Source organism: Passer montanus, unplaced genomic scaffold (genome assembly GCF_014805655.1).
Source record: "Passer montanus isolate IOZ18808 unplaced genomic scaffold, ASM1480565v1 scaffold154, whole genome shotgun sequence".
NCBI lineage: Eukaryota > Metazoa > Chordata > Aves > Passeriformes > Passeridae > Passer > Passer montanus.
Genome location: NW_024362494.1, coordinates 1,120,398 through 1,133,283, shown reverse-complemented (window position 1 = coordinate 1,133,283; position 12,886 = coordinate 1,120,398). Strand labels below are relative to the sequence as shown.

At 59.6% G+C, this 12,886-nt stretch overlaps 2 protein-coding genes across 4 annotated transcripts; one reads left to right on the top strand and one right to left on the bottom strand.

Moving 5' to 3' along the window:
- Positions 1-143: 143 nt before the first annotated feature.
- Positions 144-3,745, bottom strand: CHRNB2 (cholinergic receptor nicotinic beta 2 subunit). 2 transcript variants are annotated; one of them, XM_039702309.1, is made up of 6 exons: positions 3,619-3,745; positions 3,089-3,234; positions 2,948-2,992; positions 2,609-2,718; positions 1,532-2,492; positions 144-399 (listed from the first exon to the last, which is right to left on the bottom strand). In XM_039702309.1, the coding sequence occupies exons 1-6, from the start codon at positions 3,659-3,661 to the stop codon at positions 229-231; spliced, it is 1,476 nt and encodes a 491-aa protein (XP_039558243.1). In that variant the 5' UTR covers positions 3,662-3,745; the 3' UTR covers positions 144-228. The 2 variants fall into 2 exon arrangements, with proteins under 2 accessions (XP_039558243.1, XP_039558244.1); XM_039702310.1 differs by having other exon boundaries at positions 3,089-3,370; positions 3,619-3,737.
- Positions 3,746-3,811: 66 nt separating this feature from the next.
- UBE2Q1 (ubiquitin conjugating enzyme E2 Q1) lies at positions 3,812-12,226 on the top strand. Of its 2 annotated transcripts, XR_005626781.1 has the most exons (14): positions 3,812-4,252; positions 5,094-5,198; positions 5,552-5,656; positions 5,973-6,023; positions 7,902-8,042; positions 8,599-8,683; positions 9,105-9,165; positions 9,391-9,577; positions 9,668-9,758; positions 9,845-9,903; positions 10,151-10,199; positions 10,349-10,444; positions 10,580-10,646; positions 11,036-12,226. XR_005626781.1 is itself a non-coding variant. In XM_039702311.1 (13 exons), the coding sequence occupies exons 1-13, from the start codon at positions 3,827-3,829 to the stop codon at positions 11,065-11,067; spliced, it is 1,368 nt and encodes a 455-aa protein (XP_039558245.1). In that variant the 5' UTR covers positions 3,812-3,826; the 3' UTR covers positions 11,068-12,226. The 2 variants fall into 2 exon arrangements, 1 of the variants encoding a protein (XP_039558245.1); XM_039702311.1 differs by lacking the exon at positions 9,391-9,577.
- The last annotated feature ends 660 nt before the right edge of the window (positions 12,227-12,886 follow it).

Below are 12,886 nucleotides of genomic sequence, written 5' to 3'. Positions count from 1 at the left end.
TTTTCCTCTCACAGAGATGATGCCTCCCTAGCCTCTTACCTTGGTCACAGGCAGCCAGAGTCACCCCAGCCCGGCTGCATCCTGCTCTCTCAGGCCTGCAGAGCACAGTGTGGGATGAAATGACACCAGATGGAACCAGCCCGCTCCTGTGGGAGTATTTATTGGTTTGCAGGGGCCGCCTGAGCCCAGTGCCCAGCTCTGTGGCCCTGGGACTGGCTGTTCCCCATGCTATTTGGAGGTGGGGGTGCCCTGGCCAAGCTGCAGCAGGGAGTTGGTGGTGTAGTTCTGGAAGAGGGGCTGCAGGAACATGCCAACGGTGCCAAAGACACAGACGAAGACGAAGATCCAGAGGAAGAGGCGGTCGATGACCATGGCCACGTACTTCCAGTCCTCACTCACCTGCACGGGGTTGGGAGAAATGCTGGGTCAGGCTGGGGCCTGGGTATTGCCTGACGCTGCCCCAGCTGGGGATTTGGCATATCTCAGAGCCTCCAATCTGCTCCCTCAGCACTGCAGCTCCTGGGGCTGCCTGCCAGCCTGCTGTGGGCCTCATGGGGCTCATCCCCCTGCTGTCACCCGCACTGCTGAGCCCAGGAAACATCTCCCCAGTGGGCAGGGCTGGGAGGGGACTCTGCAGAATCTGCAGCCTGACTGCCGTGCAGGGCCAGGCCTCCTGCGAGCCTCCAGAGCAGCTGCTTCAGCCTGGGACTGCAGTGGTGGGTCAGGGATCAGTGCTGGACCTCACTGGGCATGGGGCCAGGCAGGGATCCCCTTGGTGCTTGTGCACATCACTTTGTGTGGTGCAGCCGTGAGCCAGAACACACTCTGCACCCCCTAGCTCTGCCTGCAACCCCAGCTCTGGCCAGCCTGAGCACTGCTCCACTCCCAGATGCACACCACCCCCAGCTCTGGCCATCCTGAGCACTGTCCCACTCCCTCTGACCACCCTGAGCACTGCCCCCAGCTCTGGCCATCCTGAACGCTGCCCCACTCCCTCTGGCCACCCTGAGCACTGCCCACTCCCAGATGCACACTGCCCCCAGCTTTGGCCACCCTGAGCACTGCCCAAATCCCTGCCCACTCCCAGATGCACACTGCCCCCCTCTGGCCACCCTGAGCACTGCCCCCAGCTCTGGCCACCCTGAGCACTGCCCCCTCCCAGATGCACACAGCCCCCAGCTCTGACCACCCTGAGCACTGCCCCAGTCCCTCTGGCCACCCTGAGCACTGCCCCCAGCTCTGGCCACCCTGACCACTGCCCCCATCCCTCTGGCCACCCTGAGCACTGCCCATTCCCAAATGCACACAGCCCCCAGCTTTGGCCACCCTGAGCACTGCCCAAATCCCTCTGTTCATCCTGAGCACTGCCCACTCCCTCTGGCCACCCTGAGCACTGTCCCCAGCTCTGGCCACCCTGAGCACTGCCCCCTCCCAGATGCACACTGCCCACTCCCTCTGGCCACCCTGAGCACTGCCCCCAGCTCTGGCCACCCTGAGCACTGCCCCCTCCCAGCCTCCCACCTCGACTTACGCTCTGGTCGTCGTCCTCGCTGCGCATGTGGTCAGCGATGAAGCGCACGCCGTCCACCGCCTCCTCCAGCCCGCAGCTGCAGCCCGCCGCGGGGCCCGGCGCCTGGCCCTGCCGCTCCCGGTAGCCGTTGAGCCCCTCGGCCTTGGCAGCGCCCGGGTTGGCGTAGCAGGTGCAGCTGTGGGCACCGGCCTGCACGAAGAGGGCGGTGGCGGCGGCGCGCTCCTGCGTGTGCCGGCGCTGGCGCAGGCGCTGGCGGGCGCAGCTCTGGCGCGGCTGCTTCATGAAGAGCAGCGCCGGGAGCTTGTGGAGGAAGAGGGTGCGGACCCAGGGCGGCATGGTGTGCGTGGTGGGCGAGCGGTGGTGCACGTTGAGGACGCAGACGCTGGTGACGATGGAGAAGGTCACCAGCACCATGGTGAACATGAGGTACTTGCCCACCAGCGGCACGTCCAGTGAGGTGGGCGGCACGATCTTGGAGATGAGCAGGAGGAAGACGGTGAGGGCGAGCAGGACGGAGATGCAGAGCGTCATCTTCTCGCCGCAGTCGGACGGGAGGTAAAACACCAGGATGGCCAGGGAGGTAATGAGGATGCAGGGGATGATGAGGTTGATGGTGTAGAAGAGCGGCTTGCGCCGAATGATGAAGTCATACGTGATGTCCACGTAGGTGGAGTCGTCGGGGTTCTCGTTGCGCCGCCCCGGCAGCGCCACGATGTCCCACTCGCCGCTGGGCGTGAAGTCGTCCAGGCTGGCCACCTCGCTCTTCAGCACCAGGTCGATCTCGGTGCGGTCGTAGGTCCAGGAGCGGAACTTCATGGTGCAGTTCTGCTGGTCGAAGGGGAAGTGCTTCACCTCGATCTTGCAGGCGCTCTTGTAGATGGCAGGTGGCAGCCAGAAGATGCTGCCGTCGTAGGAGATCACCGCGTTGGAGTAAAAGGAGACCTCGTACATCCCATCGGCGCTGGGGCGAAGACATGCTGTCAGTCCTGCTGTTGCCAGCCCCAGCAGTGCAACAACACGGCCCCCTGCCCTGGGTGGGGTTGGGGAACACGTAGCCCCCCCCTAAAAATGACCTACTTGTTGTAGAGCACCACGTCAGGCAGCCAGATGTGCTTGGAGGGCAGGCGGACCTTCTTCATGTTGTCAAAGTCCTCGGGCTTCCACGTGAGGCGATAGTCCTCCCACTCCTGGGGACAGGTGGGATCAGCCCAGCCACAGGACAGGGGCAGGGGGTGGTTCAGGACAGGGGGGACACAGGGGTGCCACACAGGCTTGATGGGGGGCTATGACAGGGCAGGGTAGACATTGGGGTGCCACACAGGATGCATGGGATAGGGATGGGTCTCAAGGCAGGAGTCCTGAGGCAGGGTGGACACTGGGGTCTCAGGGCCACGTCAGAGCCCCTAGGGTGCCCACCTGGGTCAGCCAGACGTTCGTGGTCATGATCTGCTCCCGCTCGTGCTGCAGAGAGAGAAAGGCCAGTCACCCAGGGAGGGCGCCGGGAGGGTTTGGGGCTTGCCCGGGGGGGGCTGGGGAGCAGAGCCCCGTCCAACTCACCACGCTGATGAGCTGCGCCAGCGACACCATCAGCTGCACGGTGACCAGCTCCGAGCCGTTGGTGGCCGGCCGGATCAGCTTGTTGTAGCGAGCGGGGTCCAGCAGGTACTCGACCAGCCGCTCCTCCGTGTCAGTGCCCAGGCTCCCTGGGGCACGGCCGAGCCTCAGCGCCACGCTGCCAGGCAGGGCCCCCCTCCAGGCTCCGGGGACCCCCGGGACAGAGCCCGTAACGAGTGTGGGGCTCTGCCCGGCAGCCCCGGGGCGGGGATGGCGGGGTGCGTGCTGATGGGGGTGTCACAGCGGCGCCGTGAGCGGGGGGCGAGCGGCTGCACAGCGCCGGGGGTCCCTCCGCTCCCCGTTCCCTCCCCGTTCCTGCGGCTCCCTGCCCACCCCGGGCACGGCCGGCGGCACCGGCAGCGCGGTACCGGCGCCGCTCCGGACCCGAACCGTGCAACAGGCGCAGCCCCCGGGCCCGGCCCGCTGCCCTCCCCGCCCGTGCCGGTGCCATGCCCCGGAGCCGCGGCACTTACGTCGGAGGGCGGCGAGAAGGCAGAGGACGCGGAGCAGCGCCATGGGGGCGGCCCGGTACCGGCGCCCGGCGCTGTCCGCGGTGCTGGCCGGGCGCTGTCCGCGGTGCTGGAGCCGGCGGCGGCGGCCCGGGCGCCCCTCCGGGCAGGGGCGGGGCTCCCCGCCGGCCCCGCCCCCTCCCCCGGGGCTTACCGGGTGTCACTTCCCCCCATGTCGCGCGACGCTTCCGGCGGCGCCGCCCCGCCCGTTCCGCCGACGGCACTTCCGGGAGCGGGGCCGTGCCGCCGCCATCTTGGGCGGGCTCCGGGGCTGCGGCGGCGGCGGCGGCGGAGCGGGTCCCTCCATGGGAAGATGCAGCGGGCGGGGCCGGAGGAGGCGGCGAGGGCGCAGGCGGCGGCGGGGGGACCCGGGCGGAGCGGCGCCGAGGTGGCGGCGGCCCCCGCCGGGCGGCTCCTGAGGCGGGAGCTGCGGCTGCTCGAGTCCATCTTCCACCGCGGCCACGAGCGGTTCCGCATCGGCAGCGCCTGCCCGGACGAGATCAGCTGCGAGTTCGTGCCGGGGGCCGGGGCCCGCGCCGGCGCCTCTGCCTCCCGGGGGCCGCCGCCGGGGCCCGTCCGCATCCACTGCAACATCACGGTGAGCCCCGGGGGCGGCGGGGCCAGCGCCGTTGGGGCCCGGGGGGCGAGCCGGGCCTGCGCCCCAACGTCCCTGCCGGCGGCCGCCGCGCCGTTCCCCGCGGTGTCCGGAGCCCCCCAGCCCCGTCCCGCTGCCCGTGCCGCGGCCTGGAGCCCCTCGGAGCGCTCCCGTTCCCCCTGCTTGCCCCGGGTTTGTTTGGGAGGGTTTCCCCGGTCTCCCTTTGGCATCCTCCTCGCTGCCCTGGCTCACCCGCGCCGGTGCTGCGGGGCTCCCGGTGCTGCGGGGATCCCGGTGCTGTGGGGATCCCGGTGCTGCGGGGCTCCCGGTGCTGCGGGGCTCCCGGTGTTGTGGGGATCCCGGTGTTGTGGGGATTCCGGTGCTGCTGTGCTCATGCCCTCTTTGCTCACGAGTTCCCCCTGGTTTTTGTGTCTCCGGACCAGGAGGGCTGGCAGAGCTTGGTAGCCCCTTGGATGGGGCTGACAGCCAGGGTTTTTTGGAGGGGCACGTTGGGAGCTTTGTCCTGGATTGAAGGTGCCTGCCCGGCCTCTGCTCTGCCAGGTTCTTCTGTAACAAAGCTCTGAGGGTGGAGTAGCCCATGGGATGCCCTCGGTGTCCTGCCTCTGCTGCCTTCCACGGGCAGAGGGGTGGCCAAAACGCCTCTGTCCCCACTCTGTGTTCAGCCCTGGGCCAGGGGGACGCAGCCCAGCGTGGTCCCAGCTGGGGTTTGTGTTGCCCTCAGCCCAGGTTTATGCTGCAGGGTGGGTCAGTCACCTGTGGGCTGATCTCTGAGGGGTCTTCAGCAGCCTCCATGCCACCAACACCCCCTTCTCCCCCTGTGCAGGAGTCTTATCCAGCTGTTCCCCCCATCTGGTCTGTGGAGTCAGACGATCCCAACCTGGCAGCTATCCTGGAGAGGCTGGTGGAAGTCAGGAAAGGAAACACCTTGGTGAGATGTGCTCTGCAGCTGGCAGCTTTTGGGGGGGATAACTCCCTGCTGGCAGCTTTTGGGGGGGATAACTCCCTGCTGGCAGCTTTTGGGGGGGTCAACTCCCTGCTGGCAGCTTCTGGGGGGTTAACTCCCTGCTTACACGTCCCCAGCTGCCTGAAGTGGGGGTTGCCTCTGGTCTCATCAACGTTCCAGATGTTTGGGGTGAACTTGTCTGACATCATTTGGTGCCGGGGTGGGATTTTGCACCCTGCTTGTGTCAGGAGGGAGCAGTGGGGCCTTTGCTGGCAGGGCTGGGGCTCAGCAGGGCACGGAGCTCCCCACACTTGGCTGACCCTCTCTTCTCTGGACAGCTTTTGCAGCACCTGAAGCGAATAATCTCTGACCTGTGCAAACTCTACAACCTCCCCCAACATCCAGATGTTGAAATGTTGGACCAGCCTCTGCCGGCTGAACAGGTGAGTGGCTCAGGAGGAGGCTGCCAGAGCTCAGAAAACAAGTTACAAGTTCCCTGGTGTTTGCTCTGGAGGCTTCTGGGGGTTACCAGAAGAGGAACACAGTGGGTGAGAGTTTGGATTCCTGTCCTGGGTGATGCCAACGTGCTCTGCTGGGCCTTGGTGCTGTCTCCTGTGAAGGCTCTCAGCTGCCCTTTGCTTTTAATTTGGTTCTGCTTGTTCATCCCTGTTTGGCCTCACCTTGGAAGCATCTGGGAAGGCAGAAGAGCATTTTCCCAGGATGCTGACCACACCATCTCCATCCCTGTCCTCTCCACAGAGCACCCAGGAGGAGGTGTCCTCTGAAGAGGAAGATGAAGAGATGCCAGAGGTAAGTGCCACCTCAGTGTGTGAGGGTATGTGCCAGAGAGCTGGGCACAAGGAGAAAGGTGCAGAAAGGTGCAAGGATACAGGGGTAGAAGCCTGGGGGAAGCTTGTGGCCACCAGACAGGGAAGTTTGGACCAAAGGCTGGATAATTCTTGGCATTTTGATGCTGAGGATTCTGAGGCACAGCTGGGCTCCACATATTCACAAAGCCCAGGAGAGCACAGGGGCTGAGCGTGGCCATGTGGCCTCCAGAGGCATGAGGATGAGCTGTGAGCAGAGCTGCTTGGGCAGTACATGCTGTTCTTTCTCCAAAGCCTGAAATTCCTGCGGGAGGGATGGGTTTCTGGGTTGCTGTTGCTGGCAGGGAAATCTCTGCTGCACGGAACTCCCACAGAGAGGATGAGGTCAGGTGGCTGAGTGTGCAAGTGAGCTGATTGCCAGCAGTGGTGGAGGCAGCCACACTTCACTGCAAGCTGAGGGCACCTTGCTGCACAACCCACAGGCTCTGGTTGTTTGGTTTTGCAGTTTAGAGCTCTGTGGAAGTGGGTGGAATAATCTTGAATCTCCATGGTGACGTTTAGCAATGCCTCAGACACGAGAACAGCACGGGCACTGAGTCAGCAGTGCTGTGGAGCCTGGGGGCAGGTCACTGAGCAGCAGCACCCCAGCACTTGGGGGGTTTTGGCAAAGTTAATTGCTTGCTAAATTAAGGTTGGGCTTTGCTAGCGTCCACAGGGAAAAGGGGGAGGGTTAAACTGGGACCAGCATAACCTTGTGAATCTGCAAATCTGCAGCTTTATGGCAAATCAGTGTGTGCAAGGCCTCCACTCCTGTGGGCTGGAAAAATAAATCCCAAGGAGCTGAGCATTCCCCCTTGTGCTTTCTGCTAATGCCAGGCGTTGTGGAGGGAGAATGCTCGTGTAGAGCAAAGGTTTTCTGCTGAGCAGAGGGATTTGTTCAGCTGTGTGGAGGAGTGCAGCAGCAGAACTGTGTCCTGGCACACAGATTCATTGTGCAGGTTAATCTCCTCGAGGGATTTTCTAGGAGGATCTGTTTTCCCGTGTGAGTCTAAAAGTGTCCATGCCCTTCCAAAAACACTGCTCAGTAGCCACGACCAGCCCAGAGAGGCCAGAGTAAACACTTAGTAAACACTAAATCAGAGGATTTAGTGCCAGTGCTGGAGCTGTGCATGCCCACAGCCACTTCCAGGCAGCTGAACCCTGTGTGCACGGGGACAGATTCCTGCAGTGTGCCCAGGTGGCTGCAACTGTTTTTTTTTCCCATCTGGGACTTGCATTGCTATGTGTTATTTTGGGAAACAGTGAGGGCCAAAGGCTCTTCTGGGGTCAGGTATTACACTTGGGGTGTTCTGAGCAGATCTAACGAGGGACCTGCTGTGAAATCCCTGCTCTTGTTGAGGGAATAACATCCCCTGCAGCTGGATTTGGGTGCAGGGGTCTGTTCTTCCTGTGTCCCTGTTGGGGTTTGGCTAGCCCAGGTGGCCTGGCAGCACTGTGCCAGGGGGCTGTGCTTTGTTCTTTGTTCCAGCCACCCAGCAGCCTGGCACAAGCTGCTGGAGCCACAGGTGTGCCAGGATCCAGGGTCGTGGTTACGTGGGGCTTGCTGAGGAGTGAGATTAATGGGTCATTATAAACAGGAATGAGACGTGGCAGGGGAGAATCCAGCAAACAAAGAGCTCACATGAGCCCAGCTCAGTGCCCAGACCTTGTTCCTTCTGCTCTATTTTGCCTCACATCAGGAGCTGGGACTTCTGTGCTGAAAGAGTTGCACTAGGAATCCTTCCTGGGTCAGGGCAGCTCAGCACTCAGAGCAGGGAGGAGCAAAGGCACATCTCTTTGAGCTTTCCTCTTCCCTTCCCAGGACACTGAGGACTTGGACCACTATGAGATGAAAGAGGAAGAGCCGGCAGATGGGAGAAAGACGGAGGATGAAGGCATTGGGAAGGAAAACTTGGCCATTTTAGAGAAAATAAAAAAGAACCAGAGGCAAGATTACTTAAATGTACGTGTCGCCCAGTGGGCAGGTGGGCTGGGGAAGCAGAGGGACTCAAGGGCAAGAGTGATGGAGGCCCTTGCCAGCCCTCCAGCCCTAAATCAGAGGGGCTGTCCCCAGCCAAAGGTGCAGCAGTACCAGTTCTCCAGGGCTGATGGGGCTGAAGCAGAGGAGTCTGTGAGCTGCCTCTGCAGCTCAGGGAGGGCACTGGGTGACCCCAGGGGCACGGGTGCCTCAAGGGGCAGTCCTGCACCAAGATCTGGGGCTCCCTTCTGCCACAGGAGCTGTGCCCTCACAATCACCTGAGGCTGTGAAGGTGCATTGTGCTTTTGCACCCCTGGGCCAAGATTCTAAGACAGTAGAGAGGACACAGAGGTGTTTCTGCTGCAGCTTTGCTGCCTGAGGTGACATATTTGGGAAGAGGGACAGGCTGAGAGGTGACAGGGAGGATCCAGCCTGGTACAGAGGCTGGACCGAGTTGTAGCTCAGGTGTTGACCTCACAGAGCAGTAGGCATGGCTGGGTGCAGCATAACAATACAACTTTCCCCTCGCTGTTCCTTGCAGGGTGCAGTGTCTGGGTCTGTGCAGGCCACTGACCGGCTAATGAAGGAGCTCAGGGATATTTACCGATCACCAAGTTTCAAGGGCGGTGAGTGCTGCCAGGAGCTCTGGGCAGGAGGATTCCTTCTCCTCCCGTGGGGTACCCAGTGGGCCTTGGGGCTGTGCTGCTCAGCTGAGGGGGAAGATCTGCAGCGTTGGATGGCTGTGGCTCTGTCAAGAGTGAAAAAAACCACCTTACCCTCTCTCTTCCCTGCCACTGCTGGATGGAAGTGAGGAGCGTGCTGTGGGTCAGAGAATCATCTGACTTTGAGGGGAATAGTGTTCCTACTCCTTTCCTGAGCCCAGGGACTCAGAGAAAGAGCCTGCTGCCCTCACAGGCACTGCCTTTCATGGAGGGACAGTGCCCAAATGAAGTTGTGCTGCAGGGCCCAGGGAGTTTGAAGTCTGGGTGATGGCTCAACCCCCTCTCAGTGTCCCCCCACAGTGACCCCCCTGTGTTCTCCTTGCAGGATACTATGCAGTTGAACTAGTGAATGACAGCCTGTACGATTGGAACGTCAAACTCCTGAAGTAGGTGGCCCAGCTTGGGATCATGCTTTTTTTGGTGGGTTTTGGTGATGGGACCAGAAAATCCGTGTGAGCAGAGGGGATGTGAGCATGGCAAGGGAGCACCAAGCAGACCTTGAGTTAGCATCTCTCAGGCAGCTGGCTTGCTGTCTCCACGACAAAAAGGAGATGATATCTCCAGACAAGATGAGGTAATTGGAGGGCTCTGCAAGTCTCTGCTGTTCCTAGAGTCCAGAGAGAGGTGCAGCAGGCAAACCCTGAGCTTTCACACCCTCCAGACACCAGTGCTGCCTTTTCCTTGGGCCAGGCAGCTTTTATTTTTAAGCTGGCAGCATGGAAAAGGGGTGTGATGGTCTTCTCTGCAAACCAGAAGCAGAATGCTGGGTGCTGCCCACGTGGCTGCCCGGCTGTGCAGGTACGGCAGCTCCGGGGTGTGGTGGCAGCGAGCGTGGCTGGCCTGAGGTGCACAGCCTTGCCTTGACCCTCTGGGCTTTTCCTGTCACAGGGTTGACGAGGACAGCGCTTTGCACAACGATCTTCAAATCCTCAAAGAGAAAGAAGGAACAGATTTCATCCTCCTCAACTTCTCTTTTAAAGTAAGGCTCACCCTCTCCCTGAGAGACGCCTGAGCCGGCGAGGCATCAGAGAACTCAATGGCTCTGCTTCCCTTCTCTCATTGCAGGACAACTTTCCTTTTGATCCACCATTTGTAAGGGTTGTATCCCCGGTGCTGTCAGGGGGGTGAGTAACTGTCTGTCTCTGCAGTGTTGCTTCCTGCAGCAGTTTTCACTGGGGTTACCCAGAGCTGTGCAATCCTGTGACTTCCTTGACATGGATTTGCCATTGGGAAGCAGACAGCAGTGATGGAGTTTTTAGCATTCTTTTTTCCATCAGAAATCTAATCAGAGAAGATGTTTCACCTCTGGAGCAGCGGGTGGGTACCATCACATCTGTCTGTGTGTGGTAACTTTGTCTGATTCCTTCCCAGGTATGTTCTGGGTGGTGGTGCCATCTGCATGGAGCTGCTTACGAAGCAGGTGAGTGCTGGTCCCTGGGGGAGCTGTTCTGCCTACCACACTGAGTATTCCTGACAGCTCCTGCCCTACCACTGCCTGCCAGGGCTGGGGAAGGCTCTTTGGTGGCACAGGTGGCTGGGTGTGGCCTCACTGTGTGTTTCATCCCTAAGGGCTGGAGTAGTGCCTACTCCATCGAGTCGGTGATCATGCAGATCAGTGCAACGCTGGTGAAAGGGAAGGCACGAGTACAATTTGGAGCCAACAAGGTAAGGCCTGGCCAGTGTAGGAGAATGGGGGGTGGCAGATGGGGGCACAGCCAGGTCTGGCACACAGGGAAGGTGTGTGGGATGGCTTCCCCAAGGTTCCTGCTGGACTGACGCTCTCCTTGCCTTCTCTTGCAGAACCAGTACAGCCTGACAAGAGCACAGCAGTCCTACAAGTCCCTGGTTCAGATCCATGAGAAGAATGGTAAGGGCTGAGGGAGGGGGCCTGCATTTTCCCTTGCTTGTTTGAACTCTCCAGACAAGCCACTCGAGTTTTATCCTGCCTTAGGTGCAGAGGTGACAGCAGCAGTGGCAGCTGCTGTAACACAGTGTGGCTGCTGCCCTCTCTACTGCCACTGCTGGGCTCTGGTGGCTGTAACTAGAGGCAGCACCTCACTGATGGCTTGGACTTGATCTGAGAGGTCTTTCCAACCTGAATGATTCCGTGTTTTGCCTGTGTGGTGTTGGGAAGTCAGCCAGAGGAAAAGTCCCCCAGAAATCAGGAATATGTGGCCCTTTAGAAGTGGGACTTGGCTGCTTTTGACAGCTTCTCCAGGTGCAGTTTCCTGCCTCACAGATCTCTCCTCATTCCAGGCTGGTATACACCACCCAAGGAGGATGGCTAGTGTGGATGCTGCAGGACCAATCTGAATATCTTCTGGATGCTCTACTTGGATCTTAGTGATGCCTCTTGGCTTTCTCCCAGGATGTAATAGCTCTGCCTGTTGCAGGACAATACTGGCTGTTCAAAACTCTAAATAACTGTTTAAGGAGTTGGACTGACCCAGAACACTTGCTGGGCCCATGCTAGCAGGCATTCTTATTAAAACAAACTCTTGAGCCTCTTGTATTGCTGGAAACTTTTGACTCTACTCCAGTCTAGAGCATCCTCCTTACCTATGCTATGGATTTAATTTATTTTCTTATTTCATGTACACTGCTTTTTTTTGTTACGGTGTATGATGGATGTGTATGGAAAATGTATCTTTGGAGAAAAATTACAGTTTGTTAATTTGAGAATGCTGGTCTAACTAATTTTTTCCAAGCTCCTGCTGGGTGGGTTGTGCCCTGCAAACCCTGCTGCAGCCCTGGTCCCAGGGTGAGGCAGTCGGTGGAGCTGTGGTTGCCCAAGACTTGGTGCAACCACCTTGGGAGAAGAAAAGCCCTTTTGTGTTTTGAAGGGAGCAGGGTTTCTGCCCCATCTTCCCTGGGCAAACCCAGCTTTTCTGTATAAACTGCAGACTTACACCTCGAAGCACAGCAGGGGAGATCTGAGGCTGCCCTCTCCTGCAGTGGAGGAAGGGTCTGTGGGTGCATCCCACACTTCTCCCTGTCCTCTTGCTGAGCAGTAAGCTGAGCTGAGGCCTGAGCTTTGTCCTGTTTCTCCCCACCAGCCACGCATGGAGGCTGAGCCCTTTGTCCCCATCCCTGCTGTGGCTGCAAGCTTCTGCAGGGAGTGGAGCACGGGGCTCTGTCCTGCCACTGCCCCCTCCCTGGCCAGGACCTGTTCCAGCAGTGAACACCCCGTTCTATGGGGTTTTCTTTTACCCCCCTTAAGCTGTTCCTGCTCGCCTCTGTACCCCAGCCCCCCGTGGAGGGGGTTGCTGCAGTTGTGGCCTGTTTCCCTGAATCCCCACGGCCCTGTTTTGAGTCAGCTGGAAGGAGATTTGGGCTGTTGGAGCTCCTTAACTCGGGCCACGTCCTCGTCTGGAGGACAGAAGTGTCAAAGATGGAACCATGCGTATTAATTCACTGTGTTTGAATAAAAGTCATTAGAAAATCAAAGAGCCTCAGAACTCCATTATCTACTTCAGCAGCTGCTTCTGTCCTGCTCAGAGCCTTGGCATAAAAAGATGCTGTTAGGAGAGGGATTACTCACAGCTGCAGGAGTGGCTCTGGCCTCATCTTGGGGACTATTTTTGAGTGCTTTGCTGAAGGACCAGAGGATTTGTGAAGCTGAGCAGCCTCTGCCCTGTGTCCTCCAGCCCAGACCAGCATCTCTTGGGGTTCTGGGTCCTCTCCAACCCTGTTCCTGGTACCTGGGGCTGGGGGGGCAGAAGCAGCTGCACTCAGTTCCCACTTTGAGTTCAGGAACTTTCCAGGTAGCAGGTTAACTGAGTTTAATGAAGGTTTAAAACACTTGTGGGACTTTGGTGAAGTAGGGGCTGCTCTGCTGAGCCCAGTGATGGGCTTGGGTTGGGATTGGGGAAGTAGAGTTTTCCTTAGCCTCAAAAAGGCAAAGCTGAAGCCAGGTGAGTTTGGGCACCAGCCCAGTGTCATTGCACCCCTGCAAGGCACATCCCTGTGGGAGCTGGCAGAGAACAAGGACGGGGGAAATCTCCCCAGAGGAGAAATGTGGCACATTGGTGTGAACACCACTGCAGCACAAAGCCACCAGGACAGCGCTGGTCTGTCCTATTGAGGCCCCATAAAAATTGATTGGGA

Bases quoted from the DNA above. Each gene is read 5' to 3' on its own strand.
- CHRNB2 (XM_039702309.1), bottom strand. From the start codon at position 3,661: ATGGCGCTGCTCCGCGTCCTCTGCCTTCTCGCCGCCCTCCGAC. The intron at 2,493-2,608 runs GTAGGTCATTTT...TCTTCGCCCCAG, and splicing joins GACGTGGTGCTCTACAACAA to CGCCGATGGGATGTACGAGG. The intron at 400-1,531 runs GTAAGTCGAGGT...AACCCCGTGCAG, and splicing joins GCGAGGACGACGACCAGAGC to GTGAGTGAGGACTGGAAGTA.
- UBE2Q1 (XM_039702311.1), top strand. From the start codon at position 3,827: ATGTCGCGCGACGCTTCCGGCGGCGCCGCCCCGCCCGTTCCGCCGACG. The intron at 6,024-7,901 runs GTAAGTGCCACC...TTCCCTTCCCAG, and splicing joins AAGATGAAGAGATGCCAGAG to GACACTGAGGACTTGGACCA. The intron at 9,904-10,150 runs GTGAGTAACTGT...ATTCCTTCCCAG, and splicing joins TCCCCGGTGCTGTCAGGGGG to GTATGTTCTGGGTGGTGGTG.